The sequence below is a fragment of the Aspergillus terreus genome, genomic scaffold (assembly GCF_000149615.1).
Source record: "Aspergillus terreus NIH2624 scaffold_1 genomic scaffold, whole genome shotgun sequence".
NCBI lineage: Eukaryota > Fungi > Ascomycota > Eurotiomycetes > Eurotiales > Aspergillaceae > Aspergillus > Aspergillus terreus.
This window is the reverse complement of record NT_165972.1, coordinates 1,840,158-1,856,982: the sequence shown is the minus strand read 5'-3', so window position 1 is coordinate 1,856,982 and position 16,825 is coordinate 1,840,158. Positions and strand designations below refer to the sequence as shown.

The 16,825-nt window shown below is 54.9% G+C and overlaps 5 protein-coding genes across 5 annotated transcripts; 2 read left to right on the top strand and 3 right to left on the bottom strand.

Moving 5' to 3' along the window:
• Positions 1-999: 999 nt before the first annotated feature.
• Positions 1,000-1,659, top strand: ATEG_00660 (rRNA-processing protein UTP11; the record flags this gene model as incomplete). The annotated part of the gene is made up of 3 exons (XM_001210746.1): positions 1,000-1,095; positions 1,154-1,429; positions 1,633-1,659. 3 exons carry the CDS (start codon positions 1,000-1,002, stop codon positions 1,657-1,659), a joined length of 399 nt encoding a protein of 132 aa, XP_001210746.1.
• A 555-nt stretch (positions 1,660-2,214) lies between these two features.
• On the bottom strand, positions 2,215-4,923 carry ATEG_00659 (histidine biosynthesis protein HIS4; the record flags this gene model as incomplete). Its single annotated transcript, XM_001210745.1, has 3 exons — positions 2,215-2,411; positions 2,465-4,012; positions 4,080-4,923. The coding sequence occupies 3 exons, from the start codon at positions 4,921-4,923 to the stop codon at positions 2,215-2,217; spliced, it is 2,589 nt and encodes an 862-aa protein (XP_001210745.1).
• A 1,885-nt stretch (positions 4,924-6,808) lies between these two features.
• On the top strand, positions 6,809-8,434 carry ATEG_00658 (glycoside hydrolase family 47 protein; the record flags this gene model as incomplete). Its single annotated transcript, XM_001210744.1, has 3 exons — positions 6,809-8,080; positions 8,126-8,300; positions 8,355-8,434. The coding sequence occupies 3 exons, from the start codon at positions 6,809-6,811 to the stop codon at positions 8,432-8,434; spliced, it is 1,527 nt and encodes a 508-aa protein (XP_001210744.1).
• Positions 8,435-9,319: 885 nt separating this feature from the next.
• Positions 9,320-10,054, bottom strand: ATEG_00657 (superoxide dismutase; the record flags this gene model as incomplete). Its single annotated transcript, XM_001210743.1, has 3 exons — positions 9,320-9,430; positions 9,480-9,956; positions 10,010-10,054. The coding sequence occupies 3 exons, from the start codon at positions 10,052-10,054 to the stop codon at positions 9,320-9,322; spliced, it is 633 nt and encodes a 210-aa protein (XP_001210743.1).
• Positions 10,055-12,225: 2,171 nt separating this feature from the next.
• On the bottom strand, positions 12,226-16,517 carry ATEG_00656 (uncharacterized protein; the record flags this gene model as incomplete). Its single annotated transcript, XM_001210742.1, has 2 exons — positions 12,226-16,023; positions 16,074-16,517. 2 exons carry the CDS (start codon positions 16,515-16,517, stop codon positions 12,226-12,228), a joined length of 4,242 nt encoding a protein of 1,413 aa, XP_001210742.1.
• Between the last annotated feature and the right edge of the window lie 308 nt (positions 16,518-16,825).

Here is a 16,825-nt window from a genome sequence, read left to right as displayed (position 1 = left end):
CCAAACCAAAAGGGCAAAATGAACGCCTCGACCACATCCAATATACAATGCAGACCCTCGACTAAAGCCGAAGGTCAAACCGACAAACACCCATACACAGGGTCAACAGTATCATACCACGGAATAATCACCCCTGCCTCGCCCGCCGCGCCTCATCCTCCCTCATCAATCGAATCACCTCCGCCCGCCGCTGCTCCACGCGAGCGAGCTCCTCCTCGCGCTGCCGTCGCCGCTCCTCATGCGTCGCGAACCATTCCTCCCGCGCGCGGTCCTCCTCCTCCGGCTTCGCATGGGCCACCATGCACGAGTTCATAGCGAGGCGTTGCGATCGACACACCCACGTCGCGGTGACGGTGCGGTTGACGGCGCATTCGGCGAAGGCTGCGAAGGACCAGTTAGTAGCTGCTTAGACCTCACACCTCCGACAATGTGCAAGAGGGGCTGGCACGTACCCTTGATCTCGGCGGCGCAGTGGCTGCGCACGCGCTTGTAGTATATTTGCTTCACCTCGGCTTCCTGCGTGGCGGAAAGGGGGAGCGGGTTGCGGAGGTTGTATTTGCGAGGAGTAGATGTCGTCGAGGCGTTTGATGGGGTATCTGATGTTGCGGTCATGGTGTCTGGTCTGCTGCTAGCTCGGTGCTTGGTGTCCTATCGGGGTGGTGGTGTTGTGGTAGTGCGTGGGAAGACTGGCTAGAGGGTGGGAAGTTTGCGGCGTAGGACTCGATCCAGCATCAATTGAAACACTAGAGGGTCGACAGAAGGATCGGTCTGTGGAATGGGGGCAGGTTGTTGCTGCAGAGCGACGGCGGTGGTGTTGATGAAGTTGGCGCGGGAGCGAAGTGGTTTTCCTTTTGGTCTCCGCCTTGTCCGACCCCGAACTTTTTTTCTTCATCAACTCTCTGACCACTACCACCACCACCACAACCCTCTTCTCCAAGATTTACACCGTGGCTCTCTATATTCTTTACATCTGTCTATCTGAATAAAATCTCAATCAAAATGTCCTCCATGCGCAACGCCGTCCACAGACGGCAGCACCGCGAGCGAGGCCAGCTCGAAGGCCGCGAAAAATGGGGAATCCTCGAAAAGCACAAAGTACAATCGTCCCCAGCTCACTGCGACACGAACCCATCGCTAACAGAGTATACGATAGGACTACTCCCTCCGAGCGAAAGACTACAACCAGAAAAAAGCCAAACTGAAGCGCCTGCAAGAAAAAGCCAAGGACCGCAACCCGGATGAATTCGCCTTTGGGATGATGTCCGCGCACTCGCAGCGCGCGGGGCGCCACGGCGCGGCTGCCCGCGACTCCGCCGCCGCGCGCGGCCTCAGCCACGAGGCGATCAAGCTGCTCAAGACCCAGGACGCCGGGTACCTGCGCACGGTGGGCGAGCGCGTGCGCCGGCAGATGGAGAAGCTGGAGGAGGAGGTGCGGCTGCAGGATGGGATGGGGCAGTTCCTGGGCGAGGGGGATGAGTCGGGGGCGGCGAAGGAGAAGAAGAAAGCGGTGGTGGACGATGACGACGATTTCGATTTCGATTTCGACGACGAGGAGGATGGGCCAGCGGTCGTGAAGCCGCAGAAGGTCGTGTTTGCGGATGATCGGCGGGAACAGACTGAGCTGAAGCAGAGCCGGCTGCGGGCGCAACAGAGCGATGATGAGATGGACGAGGATGAGGACGAGGATGATGATTCGTTTGGACAGCGCCAGCGGCAACAGCAGCAGAAGAAATCGCACAAGCAGCTCGAGGCGGAGCGCCAGGCTCTGGTGGAGGCGCGTCGGGCGCGCAAGATGAGAAAGCGGGCGGCTGAGGCGAGGGCGAACAAGCTCAAGGCGCTGCAGAAACAGTACGCTGATATCACTGCCGCCGAGCGGCAGTTGGATTGGCAGCGTGGGAGAATGGACAACTCGGTGGGAGGGACGAATAAGAACGGCATCAAGTGGAAGATCAGGGAGCGGAAGAAGTGATTATGGGCTTCTTTTTGTCTCTCCATGCTCTGCACATATGACACGATGGTTTGATATTCTTGCATCTGGCGAACGGTTTGGAAAAGTTTACATGCTCGGTTGCTTTATAGACGGTTACAGGATACCAATGCCGCTATTCTCCTTTTTGCTCTAAGATAAACGTAAATGTAACATGTAAACTGCTCTATCAATATCGTAGACTTCACATTTCCCATCCAAGTCGTAACTATCCACATATCGATCGATCATTGCTTGTTCTTCATGTGCGCCACGCGAATGCTCACGGCCCGCTTGTGAGCTTCCAGTCCCTCGACGGCGGCCAGCTGTTCCACCGTCTGCGACAGTCCAAGCAGACCTTCAGCCGTGAGATTGGAGCTGGTGATGTGCTTGAGGAAGGAGCCCAAGTTCACTCCGGAGTACTGCTTGGCATAGCCATAAGTCGCTGCAAAGAGTTAGTCGCAAGGAACATTCAATAGTGGACTTTCGGAAACTTACGCAAAGAATGGTTGACACCGGCGGAATAGTCGCCGACACTCTCAGGAGTCCACTCGCCGATAAACACACTACCGGCGTTCTCCACCTGCTCAACGGCCGCCTCTGCATTCTGGATCTGCAGGATCAGATGCTCGGGGGCATATTCGTTGCTGAGAGCCATGGCCTCGGCGAGATCCCGCACCACAAATGTGACCGAGTGGGCAAGGGATCCCTTGACGATGTCCATCCGCGGAAGGGCCTTGGCCTGCTTCTCGACTTCGGCTTCGATCGCCTGAAGCTCGGCCTCATTCAAGTCAATGGCGATGAGGATGACCTGGGAGTCAACACCATGCTCGGCCTGACTCAACAGATCCGACGCCACGAAGGCGGGGTTGGCGAACTTGTCTGCGACCACCAGAACTTCACTGGGTCCGGCCGGCATGTCGATGCTGACGCCGGCGGAGGTGTCGTTGGCGACGAGCATCTTAGCGGCAGTCACGAACTGGTTGCCAGGACCCAGGATCTTGTCGACCTTGGTGACACTCTCCGTACCGTACGCCATAGCCGCCACCGCCTGCGCACCACCAGCCAGGACGATGCTTTCAGCTCCGACCTTGTGCGCAACGTACACGATCTCCGGCGAGATACTGCCATCCGAACGCGGGGGAGAAGCAAAGACGATCTTCTTGCAGCCCGCCACCATAGCGGGCACACCCAACATCATGGCAGTGGAGGGCAGCACCGCGGTACCACCCGGAATGTACAGACCGACCCGTTCGATGGGTCGCGAGAAGCGAGAGCAGACCACACCAGGCATGGTCTCCATCTTAAGGGCTTCGTTACTTCCCTTCTGAGCGCTGTGGAATTTGGCAATGTTGGAAATGCTAACGTCGAGGGCCTTTTGCGTTTCGGGGCTCAGCGTCATCAGTTCGGCGGGGAACGGAGCGCGAAGGACGGGAGACGTAAGGGAGGTGGCCTTCTCAAACTTGTGGGTATACTTCAGAACAGCAGCGTCGCCATTGTCGCGGACATCTTGGATAATAGGGCGAACCAATCCAACAATCGCCTCATTCGACTTCTGAGACGGACGCTTGAGGTGGTCCTTGACAACGTCAACGGACGTCGAGGCAGTGACCACACGAGTCATCTTCATCGAGTCATCTTCGGGCTTCGCGGGTTTCTGACTGTCAGCCGCAGGTGCGGGAGGAGCAATGCCAGCCTTCTCGGCCCACGGACCCTTGGCATCCCCCTTTCTTCTCTTCACCTTCAGACTCTTGAGATCGAGGTTGCGTTCCACGTCTTCCAAAGTCACACCCGCGGCAACACAACGGGTGAGAGCAAAGTAGAGGAGGTCAGCAGCCTCGAAGGCGATCTCCTCCTTGGTATTGGCACGGCACAGCTCGTCGGCTTCCTCCATGATCTTGGCCTGGGCGAGCTTGGGATCGTTGAACAGGCGGGCGGTATAAGAACCGGCGGGGGCATCGGCCTTGCGCGCTTGAAGAGTCTTTTGCAGACGGGAAAGGCCGTTGTAGGGACCGAAGCAGCTGGCGGTACCGAGGTGGCAGAAGCCTGTAGGAGAGATCCAAGTTAATATGCAATTGGGATGAGATATTTGAATATAAGGTCTGGGACTCACCTCGGCCGACCTGGTTGACAGTAAACACCAAGCAATCGCTGTCACAATCAAAACCGATCCGGATCAGTTCCTGCACATCTCCGCTAGACTGGCCCTTGTACCAGAGGCCACGCTTGCGGCTCTGGTAGACACCGGTACCCGTGCGCAGAGCTTCGGCGATACTCTCGTCGGAGCTCCAGACGAGGCCGAGACAGGTTCCTCTCTCGTCAGTCACGGAGGTTGCGTAGAGGCCGTTGCTTTGATCCGCTACGGCGCGGGCCGCGATGATGGAAGCCGCAGGAATCTTGCCATTGGGCTGAGTGTGTTCGAGGGTCAGAGCCGCGGACGAGACGATACCGACGGCACCCTGAGTGAAAGTGTCCTTCAAAGTTTGCTCCGTGACATCCGTCGAGTATGAACGGTAGAGGGTCTGGGCTTCCGGGTTCATGGACAATCTCTCGGAGATTGTCTTGACGGCGGGGGAGTCGGTGCAGAGACCGGCTTCTTTCCGCTCTGCATCCTCGCTCACCCAGGTCTGGAAGGCATCCACTTGGCTCTCGGACGCGTAGACCACAATTCGCGATGAAGGAACGGACTGCTCTTGGGACAATGCGGCCAGCTGATCGAACGAGATGAAGATTTTGGCGGCGCCGGCATTGAGGATATCGACGAGGTCACCGGTGGAAGCGACGGCGGTCGCGTCGACGTAGACATCGAGAAGACGGAAATTACGACGCAGGAAATCTTCGGCCTCTGCAAGATTGGCGACCTTGATTAGGACGCGGCCGAAGTAGGCGATCTGCTTGAGGTCGAGTCCGGAGGTGGGGGACGAGGGGTCGTATGAGACGAGGAATGGCGTGGCCATGGTGGGCTAACACGGGGTATTTTCAGCCCCTGGAAGTGATGGGATTGACGGGAGTGAGAATTGACGAAGATCCCCGAGGTTCCCAGGACAAATTGGCAGTGGGAAGGGAGGGATAGTGGGTTGACAAAGGGAGAGAGGGAGAGGAAGACGAGGATGAATCATCGCGGAGGTGGAAATTCTTTGCCGCCCCGCAGTCGTTTTTTCCTTTGCGTTTTTTCCGCCTGTCAATCCTTCCGCCACCATGAAATTCGCGACCACAATCATATGATCGATGGGGTATTTCGGAGTATTCAAAATGCGCGCGTATCAGAATATGCAGAGCTGCAGAGCATATTTGCATTGTTGTTCCTCTGTGATCAGGATCAATGGCGATCCCGTATCACCATGACTCGACATCCGACTCTGTACAACGTCGCCCTGGACGGAATCCAATGCATGGGTGTCTTTTCCGGAGCCATTGGGTCTAGCCTGCGACTGACCACAAGTATCCCGGATTGTATGATACTTTCGTCCTAAGACACATTGCGGAGAGGAGACAGACATCGATGTATAGATTCCCAACGGGACGTAGAGTGATGTCAGTCCACGAGGACTGACCTTTATGCTTTACAAGGTCCTTAGGCGACATTGACCCTTGTATTTCTCATGTCGGAACCAACTCAGGCGAAAATATGGTTGAACAAATGCATCTGGATGCAGAACATGAACGTGGCTCCAATCTGGGGGTCTGGAGAAGCGACCGACCTGAGACGACAGGACTATCGAGATGATCATTGTGGACCGTCAGTTGACAAAAAATCTTGTCTCTCGCACATCTGGTGATCGTGGGGAATCGGCATTTGGACGATTGGACCGCGTTGAGGGTGCTGTACACTGTCGAAGCAGACCGGTCATTCAGTCCCGTCTGCAAGATCCATGTTGCATTGAACTGAAATACTGGGTTGGGAGTTGTGGATGGCGTGCATGACGGATGGAGATGATCTCCTGGGACTGCTCGGTTGATCAGTGGGAGATCTGAGCTTGACTGGGGTTGATGCACATTAATAACAACAACAATGCTAACAACTAACTAGTTAGTGTAGATAGTACTCCATAAGGCGACCAAGAAGGGTCCCTGCGGAGGAAAAGGAGACTAATAGCAATAGTGCCCAATAGGGAGGGGCGGCCTGATCCTTCAGGCGATCATGTGGGGAGTCGAGGTGACCATGTCCGATGATGTCTTTCTGGGGATATTCATTTGCACTGTATACCTAGGTAGACTGAGGGAGTAGGCAGTGAATGTTGGCCATCACCACAATATCTTTGTAGAGTAGAGTGTATGGAGCACTTCCTCATAGAGCATTATGTGAACAAACACTTCTGCCCTTGCATTCCCCTGCATAGTTGACTCGTGGAGCTGACTCATCGTCCAGGCGTCCAATTGCGGGCGGTAGATCGACCGCCGATCGATCGATCGGGCTTAGCGGCGACGGGACTGGCGCCCATAGTTTGGGTTCCCGGCTGGTACCTCCGCGTCCCTAGGCGCATGGGCGAAACCAGCGGTACTCCTGATGTACCTGTACCTGGGCTACCTAGTGCCGAGCGAGGCTTCACGCGACACCCTCTTCTGCTCTCCTCCTCCTTTCCTCCCCTTCTCCCCTTCTCCACACTCCTTTGCCAAGGTAGACGGTCTTCTCTCCGTCTCCTCTTCGCTCCTTTATAAATTAGACTAATCAGTCGCCTGCTCCGCTAGGCTGTCCTTCCTTTGTTTTATTTTTATTTATTGTTGATCGATCAGATCCTCCCTTCGTTCACCAACACCCTTTTGACCAGGGGATTCCGTCTTTTTATCCTATCTTTTACATCAACATCTCGTTTGACTCTTGTACTTCTAGAGACCACCACTATGCATCTCCCGTCTCTCTCGCTGCCATTGGCAGCACTCACCCTGGCCACCCCTTCCCTGGCCTATCCTTACTACCGCACGGAGCAGCCTCTCCAGAATAACCTCGCCCAGTCCCGCGCCAACACCATCAAAGAAGCCTTCTCGCACGCGTGGGACGGCTACAAGAAATACGCCTATCCACATGATGAACTCCATCCCGTCTCCAACGGATACGGGGACTCTCGCAATGGTTGGGGTGCCTCCGCAGTCGACGCCCTGTCCACCGCCATCATCATGCGCAATGCCACGATTGTGAACCAAATCCTCGACCATATCGCCCAGGTCGACTATTCCAAGACCAACGACACCGTCAGCTTGTTCGAAACGACCATCCGTTACCTCGGAGGCATGCTCTCTGGGTATGATCTGCTGAAGGGTCCCGCGTCGGGCTTGGTCAGGGACTCGAAGAAAGTCGACATGCTTCTGACCCAGTCGAAGAAACTGGCCGATGTGCTCAAGTTCGCCTTCGATACGCCCTCCGGCGTCCCCTACAACAACATCAACATCAATACTCACGGAAATGATGGTGCCACCAGCAACGGGCTGGCAGTTACCGGGACCTTGGTTTTGGAGTGGACCCGCCTGTCCGACTTGACTGGCGATGATGAGTATGCGAAGCTGAGCCAGAAGGCCCAGTCGTACCTCCTCAAGCCTCAGCCGGCCAGTTCGGAGCCCTTCCCAGGCCTGGTGGGGAGCCATATCAGCATTGAGACGGGAGAGTTCACCGACGCTCAGGTCAGCTGGAACGGCGGTGACGACTCCTTCTATGAATACCTGATCAAAATGTACGTATACGATCCTGAGGCATTTGGTGAATACAAGGACCGCTGGGAGGCTGCGGCGCAATCCTCGATGGAGCATCTGGCGTCCCACCCGTCCACCCGGCCGGATCTGACCTTCCTGGCCTCGTACAACGACGGAAAACTGGGCCTGAGCTCGCAACACCTGACTTGCTTCGACGGCGGCAGCTTCCTGCTCGGAGGAACCGTCCTGGACAATGATGATTACATCAAGTTCGGACTCGATCTGGTCAAAGGCTGTCACGAAACCTACAATGCGACCCTGACCGGCATCGGACCGGAGTCTTTTGCTTGGGATCCCAATTCCGTGCCATCCAACCAGAAGGCACTGTACGAGAAGGCCGGCTTTTACATCCAAAGCGGGGCCTACATTCTGCGGCCTGAGGTGATCGAAAGCTTCTACTACGCCTACCGGATTACTGGCGAGGAACAGGTATGTTTTGTGCTCCGAATCCAAACCACATACTAACTCCAGCAGTACCGCGAATGGATCTGGAACGCGTTCGTCGCGATCAACAAGTACTGCCGGACGAGCTCGGGCTTTGCTGGGCTGCAGGATGTGAACGCGGCGAATGGCGGTGGCCGGTACGACAACCAGGAGAGCTTCCTGTTTGCAGAGGTGATGAAATACGTGTACCTGGCTCACTCGGGTGGTAAGTGGCTGTTCTTGACTCCTTGGTGGCTCGGATTGATACTGACATGGACAGATGCGGAGTGGCAAGTGCAGCGCGGGAACGGCAACAAGTTTGTCTTCAACACGGAGGCGCATCCCTTCCGGGTGCGATAGATGGATCATCAACAAGGGGCGTATATACATTGCTCTTATTAATATTCTTTTTTTATAGTTACGTATTCGTATGGTAATAAAGACAGTTTCGGCTTTTGTTCTATGAGAGATTCGGGTACCATGGTAGATCCACCCGTACCAGAAGGGACAGTTCCATTGGCTCTCCCATCGCGCATTTGAGCGGATTTGAGCACCTTGAAGTATATCCAGACACGTTATCCCCTCATATCCGCGCAGACACCTTGGAGGCAAACACCTACCTACATATAAGGAGGTACATACAAGGAGTGCTGTCGTTGCACTTCTCCTATCTTCCTATCCTCATCTCCTAGATCCCAGACATCATGTGTGGCCCCTCGAGACCCAGCACCGGCAACCGCATCGCCATCATGTTCCCCTCCGCCACCACGATGGGTCCGTATTCTCTGTCGTTTCGAGAGATAGAGTCAGGAGTCACGCAAGCGGTCTTCCGTCTTACCGATGCATCTACCTATAATTGTTTTCAAGGCTGTTCGGGGATCGATCTACGGATAGAGTATGTTAAGGACTTATCTATGTGGAGTACATCAAGACTAACAGGACAGACGACACGGGGACCTGACCACCAAGGTGCCCACTGCACCTCTCCACCACTTCCGACTGCGTCTATTGCCGACGGCCGACCCGTCCGCGATGGAGGTCGTCCTTCCGGAGCGACTGGACCTGGGGATCTCGGAGACGGGGATCGTCGGGCGACAGGTGACGGTGACCGTGGAGGGGATGATGGGCCGGGGGATTGTGGGATTTGACTGATTGTATGTGATTAGCATGGCGTTGGGATGCATTTACGGAGTAGATACTGGTTTGATTGCATAACACTATTCAACGATCGATCATAAACATATTCTACAGCTTCAGCGAAGAACCCACCACACCCTGCTGGTACCTCTCCTCGGCCGTCTGCCAGTTAATCACCTTCCAGATCTCATTGGCATACGACGCCTTGTTGTTCGTATACTGTCCGCCGTGTTAGCAGCGATCACCCCTCGGAGTAAAGGGAGCTTACCTGCAGATAATACGCATGCTCCCACATATCCACCCCCAGCACGGGCACCTGCTCCGTGACGGGATCCTGGTCCTTGGTGCTCACGATGCCCAGCCTCCCCTGCGCCCCGGGATACCGCACCAGCCAGCCCCATCCGCTGCCCTGCAATCCCAGTAGAACAGCGGTAAACGCCGCCTGGAACTGCTCGACAGACCCCCACTGCGCCTCGATGGCGGCCTTGAGGTTTGGCGCGGCGCGGGCGATGTCGGTTTGGGCGGAGCCGTAGGGCGCCAGGTTGGTCCAGAACAGGGAGTGGTTGATGTGGCCGCCGCCGTTGAATTTGATCTTTTGCTGCAGGGCGATGAGCTGCGGCACGTCGTTGGTTTGGTGGGCGGTCGATTGGGCGTCTAGCGCGGCGTTGAGGTTGGTGATGTAGGTTTGGTGGTGTTTCGTGTGGTGCAGTTCCATGATTTGTTTGGAGATGCTGGGTTCGAGGGCCTGTCGGATGTTATTAGATAGGAAGGGAGGACTGGGAGGATTGGGAGGCATACATCGTAGGCGTAGGGGAGCGCGGGGAGGGTGAATCTAGCAGCCATTGTGTGTGTTGGTGGTATGAGTATGAGTTAGTAGTATGGATGTATATGAGCACCAGGTAGGTAGAAGGGGAGGAAGTGATATACCTGATGTAGGAACGTCCCCAAGGTACATGCGCGGGTTTGAGCGGATTAAGAGGACCTTGTTGCGCGCATATGAGCACATTTCCTTCCTGGATTTATAATCACTCTTATGGTGTCATAGACGATAGTTATGTCGGTTAATACTTGCATGCAAATGAATTTAATGACTATGGGTACAATCTGGTATCAACGAAATAATCCCAAACAACAACCTCACATAGCACGCACCGTCAACAACCGCGTCTCACTCACCTTGCGCAACTGGTTCTGATGCGCCGGTCTCTTCTCCTGTCCCTCTTTCCCTCCCCCTCCACCTCCGAGGAATCCGTACGACGCTGGTGCACGCCAGACCCCCAGATCATCCGCCTCACCCTTTACCCACTCCTCCAGCTGCTCCGGAATAGCCACCCACGCGGCATCCCCCGCAAACCGCTCATTCAGCGAACTGACCAACTGCTTATACAGATGCTCCTCCTTATCCCATCCACCCAGTCGCTGTGCCGCGCGCTTCAACAGCTCCACATGGCGCGCGGCGATGGTCGCCCGCTCCGCCAGCGAGAGACTACCCTCACTTTCCGGCTCACTCAGCAGCTGCCGCAGGGTCTTCTCGTGCACTGCCATCGCGCCGCGGTAGTTGTTTGTGGCAGTGTACAGCTCCGACAGCAGGGTAGTCAGCTCGAGGGCAATCCGGTCGAACGGGCCCCACACGCGCCGCAGGTTATAGCAGATGTCGCTGCAGAGTCGGATCGCCTGTTCCGTCTGACCACAGGAGAACCGCGCTTCCACCAGCCGACGGCCAATGGCGACAATGGTGTCGGAGGACCAGGTCTTTTGTACGATGCGCGAAGTCCACAGATTGGCGAGGAGGAGCTGAGATGGTTAGTATGGAATGAAAGGGGTTGGTATACTGTACAGGGTATGGACGAACCTCAAGATCTTCGAAATTCCGTTGCTCTCCGAGTAGAACCGCCAGTTCGTTGCTCTCAGTCACGTCTAGCTCTGCGAACCGCACCCCCATCGATCTGTATGCCTGGAGGATGTCGGTCAGGATCGACTTGGACAGAGCGAGCATTGCCGCCTGCAGTTTCAGGTCCGGTGTGCGCTTCGTTCCGTGGCCCTGAAGGTACTGGCACAGCTTGAAGCCCTGCTTGACCACCGCCTGATGGCGGAAGCCGTCCACGTGGTGGATAAATTGGTGAAGCAAGGTCGCCAGGCTATACGCCGCAGGGAAGTTCTCCTCTTCGAGATGCTTGTGCACAGATGAAACAGTGTGACTGGCAATGCTGGTCTCGTAGTCGCCGTGCAGAACCTCCGCGATGCAGAGCTCATAGAAGAAGCGGAGGGTCGCTTCGTCCGAGACCGAATAGTGGCTCGTGAACAGCTTGAAGAGCTCTGCATCCGTCCGCTGAGACTCCTCCACCTGATTCTTGTTCTGCTGGAACGTGAGGAGTCGGACGCCGGTTATGAAAGCCTGTATAAACCCGGCCGTCTTGGACACCGTGAAGAATGCATCGTACAGATGCATTTCAGCCACGAGATCGGCCATGATTGTGGCGTACGACCCTCCGGAGATCACTTCTTCGAAGGCAACCACAAACACCGTCGTTTTCCGGGAGATTGTCTTGGATTCGTAAACCAAACGACGGCGGAGACTTTGGATGATGGTTGTTGCTACATCCCTCTGGTCAACATCGAGGTACATACGCGCCAGTCGACGCGCAGACTCGGTCAACCGTTGAGTGTCTGTCTCCGACTCGAAGATGCTTGTCACAACGGTCTGCAGCACGCTCACGGCCTCGACAACCGTACTTTGCTTCTTGTAGGATCGCACGAGCTGCTCCAATGAGGTCAGAGTCTCCTCTGACGCATAGCCGTACTGAGACGTCGTTTGGTGGAACTCCTCCATGTAGAGATCACTGGCTTGGGAGATGGTCTTCTCGTCCTTGGAATACACCTCGGCAAGATGCTTCTTGATTGTCGTCACCGTCTTGGTCTTCTTCTCCCGGGTCACAGTCTTTTCATATGTATCGACCTCCTCAGAGTACTTTTCACTGTATCGCAGCGCCGACTTATACATCTCGACCGACTCGTCATGATACTGCTCGATTGTCCGGCTCACCTCTGCAAGCCGCACCCGTCGCCTTGTAGGTCATAATGGATTCATGGCCATAAAGCGCAATGCACGTCTCGCGATAGTTGTAAGCAAGGTCGCGGATGATGGTGGCTTCGACATGCAACTTCGTCTCGAGGAGATAGACATAGCTCTCGTATATCTCCTCAATGTATTCGGCCTCGAGCTGGAGCTCCTTGGCGTGCTTGGTGACGGCATCCCACAGAACTGCATACACATCCAGCGCCTCCTCCCAGCGTTGCTGCTCCATGTACAGCTTGCAAAGGCCGTGAGCTGCCTCAATTCCATCCTGGTGGAGGTGGCCCTCGTGGTTGAAGACGGTATAAATGTGCCGGAAGGCCTTTTCGGCTTCTTCGCTCTGGTGACAGCGCATCGCTAGATCGGCAAGCGTGTAGCTTATCTCGATGACGAGATGGTCGTCCTGTCCATGGACAGTCTCAATCGCAGAGATATAATCCCAGTAGAGGGCGATCGCCCGAGTAAACTGGTAGGTCTTTTCGAAGAACTCGACCGCTGCTCTCAGGGTATGTGTCACCAGTTCGTGATCTACATCTACGGAGAGCAGCAGCGAGTGGAAGACATTCTCATAGATAAGCGTGGCCTTTTCGACCTGCAGCGTTTCGAAGTAAGACGTTGCAAGGTTGAGTGCGACTGTGACGGTCTCCTTGACACCCTTGGTGAGCGTGATCACTGTATTGCCGGTTTCAATGCCCTTCCATTGCCGCTCAAGAAGACGCCGGCTAACACGGATGGACTCGTCCCACGCTTTTTCTTCCACGTAGGAGGTTACCAGTGTTTCGGCGGTCTTGATGGTGGCCACAGAGACCTCCTTGGATGTTTTCTTGGACGACATGGCCATCTCGAAAGCCTCGCGTGAAAACTCAATCTTCTTACGTTTAGCAACGACGGTGGTCGTCTCCGTCTCGGTCTCCGTCGTTTCCTCCACAATCTCCTGGACTGAGTCTATCAGAGATTCTGTAATCTTTTCCACAGACGAGCTCTCCTCGGACATCTGGCATCTTTTCAGGACCGTAGTCAGAGTGGATTGAGCCAGCGAATACCACCGCATCTTGGTCATATGCGCGCTGATCTTCTGTGCCCATGTCACGACCTGGTCCAGCCTGAACACTTGACGACGTTCGATCGACGTCCACAAAGCCGTGACAATGTTCTCGGCCTCGTCTCTTGACGAGTGCCGAACGAGGAACTCGGAGTAGGCTAGCGCAATATTGATCTGTTTCAGGACGATATCTTCAGAGATGGACTCGACCCGGGACAGCTCTTGCCACAACTCAAAAAATGCAGCTTCGGCTTTGGTGATGTCTCCTCGTTTCTCGTACATCTCCACTACCGACAGAGTGTAGTCGATACGCCGCTGGTCTGTAATATCCAGGTTCTTGATCGTATACTCGTGGCTCGTTTCGATGATTTTCTTCGCCGTCTCTGACTCTGACAAGTAATGCAACTGTTCGAAGAGAAGAGTTCCGATCTCTGCAGTTTCCGAAGAGGACTGTCCGTACCGCGAGACAGTGACGTCGTAGAGCTCTTTGCAAATACGGGTCGCCTTTTCTGTCTGCTTGATGTCGATGTAGAGCTGGACTAGCATTCGGGAATACCTGATAGTGACCTCGTGGGAAGACCCGCGGTCTTCTTTGGCCATCTCAACCAAGTAAAGCAGGATCTGTTCCTTGTGGACGAGCACTGTTTCAGTAACTTCAGTGATGGTCTCCAGGATTTCTACAAAGAGCTCTGCGCAGGCTTTGACCACAAGATTGCTGTGACCGAAGGTCTTCAAGCCCATCGCCCAGACCTCGTAAGCATACTCCAGGCTTCCCTTGAGCCGAAGGCTGGAGGCCAAAAGACTCTCAAAGATAAGAGCTTGTATAACCGCTGGACTGCTTGTGCCAAAGACCAACTTGCGCACTCTGAATGCAGCCACCTGCAGTCGCTCTGCTTGCTGGGGGATGTACTGCGATCTGAGACAGGACCCCTCCAGAAGAGCCATGAGGACAGAGTCGGATATGCATTGTTTGAAGGTCGAGCTTAGTTTGTACTCTTCTCCTTCCGCCATCGGGGAAGCCAGAAAATGGAACGTCCAGTAGCGCGCGGCATATTCAAGCAAGTCGTACTTCTTGAAGAAGTAGGCCATTGTCGACGCGGACAGGGGGGTCACAGACACCTCGACCTCATCTTGAACGTTGCATTTGACATAAGCAAGCGATCGAATGACCAGGTCATAATGCGCTTCCTTGATGTGGAAAGGAAATTTTCCAGCATTCGAAAAGTCGGCTACGGCGCCCGCCATACCGAGCAGGTAGTAACGGTACACGGAGTGCTTGAAGGAGACAATGCCATCTTTGATGGTGACAAGGGACCCGAGAGATTGGAGGATATCCTCTTGCACTGGTCCAACCCGATGCACATGTTCGACCTTCTTCGTGTCGGTTTCCAGAAGCGCGCGGACTTCATGGACGAAGAGGGGACGCTGTCCAGCTAGCAACCACGCCAAGGTAGATCGGGCTGTAGAGTCTTTCAGGTCGAGGTGCGACACGACCTGCTCGATGATCTCGCTCAATGTGGTGGGCGCGGTTTGCACCACAGACAGAAGATCGCCAACAGTGCGCTGTTGCTTTGCAATGTGGAGAACCAATTGTGGCCAGAGGAAAGAGCTATCACATCGGTTGATAAGGGCATCGGCGATAGAGACACGCTCATCAGGCTTGAGACCGCTGAAAGGTGCTGTGGAGCTCATGGTGTCGAGAATCACCGTGCGGATATCGTTCTTGACATGCGCCGGCTCGAGAGAGAACTGGAAAGTGCGTTGCGGCAGAGACTTCTTCAGAGGCCGTGACAAGACAATCGATTTGACATGTGGAGACTGCAAAGTCAGGCCACTCAGCTGTTGAAGGGTCCTAGACCCCATATCGGCATCTTCCATGACACCGCTGATGCCATCAATGACTATCACAAGCTGGTTGGCGTCCTTTACGCCTACGCGCAGCGCACTCCAGAGTGCCTCTTCGATCTCAAGGGCAGAGGCATTGCCCGAGGAGAGCTGCCTGGCTTTGTCAATGGCTTGCAGTAGAGGCTCGTTTCCAATCTGTCGATCCAGGACCTGGAGTAGGAGCCCTTTGACCACGGCGATTCCCGACGCGGTGGATGCAATATCTTCATAGACGCGATAGGAAATGACATCAACCTCATCATCGACGTTGGTCTGCAAGTGATCAATGATCCATTGAGACAGAACTGTTTTACCAGACCCTGGACCCCCCGTGATCACGGAAAGCCCATTGTTCCGCACTCTCATCTGGGACAAATGGCCTGCAAACCAGTCGCAGGTGAACTCCGCGTAGACTGGGCGGCGACTCGCAATGGTAGTGGGAACTGCGACATCCTGGAAAGAGAGAAAGTCCTTGATGCTCTTGACATCGGTGCTTTGTAGAATGCAGGTCGTGGACCACATCAGCTCAGTGAGCTTGGTCTTTCGAGCATAAAACGCCTTGACGTGATGGCTGAATCGTACATCGAATTCGGAAGCGTTGATCATCAGGGACCCCCTACTACTCCGGTAGTAGTCCATGGCCGCAGCTGAGATCAGCTCCACGAGGTCCATGTAAGCGCCAGCAATCTCGCCCTGGATGCCAGGGATCGAGGTGATCAGAGCGGATTGATTGATGAAGCGGGCCAGCTCAAGGACGAGTTCTTGGAACACGCGGAAGGGTTTCCACAGGGCGGACGATTGATCAGGGCCGATCTAGAGGTATGTGAGAAGCCTTTAACGTAAGTGACCAGAGGAGAACACACCTGAAGAAGGAGCAGACAATTGCTCCAGCACATCCTCGCTGTATCCGCGGCATTCGGGACAAATGGCTCGACCGCCTTGGAGAGTTCATTGATATGACCGACGACATGTGTCGCCCACTTGAAGATCCTATCCAGCATACTACCATCATGAGGCATATGGCGTAGACGCTCTGCTGCAATGGCATCAAGCGCTTCTTCCACCGTGTCAAATGTGTCGAGTACGTCGCTATCGGAGACTTCCAGCGGCGAGCCATACTTGAAGAGCCGATCCCCGTTGTCTTGGAAAGCCAGCGAGCGGATGGTCGAGAAAGAAGACGCCATGGTCGACATGCTAGACCGCGTTCGAGTCACCGTCGATGGTGTACTGGCCACTGTAGGCCTCTTCTGGACGACAATCCCATTTCCATTGGCCTCGTGGCCGTTCTCCACAACCTCCGGTTGCATGTTTCAAGTGTGCAATGCAATGTTCGTATACAAGTAAGAAAGAAAAGAAGACTAGAAATTACGTGATTAAAAAAAGAAATAAAAGAGCAGGACCGGCAGCGACTCGAGTTGGAACTGTCCATGCCAGGTCGCAGGCAGTATTTAACCCTCTGCCCGTCTCGTCGAATGCCTAACACACACCACATACTCACACACACCTTGCCGCTGGCCAAGTATATCTCCGCAATCAGGTAACACTGACGGCCTCTCCGACGGGCTTTGACTGGACAGCCCTCAGCGTGGCTTGCGTCGCAAATTGGTCGTACCGG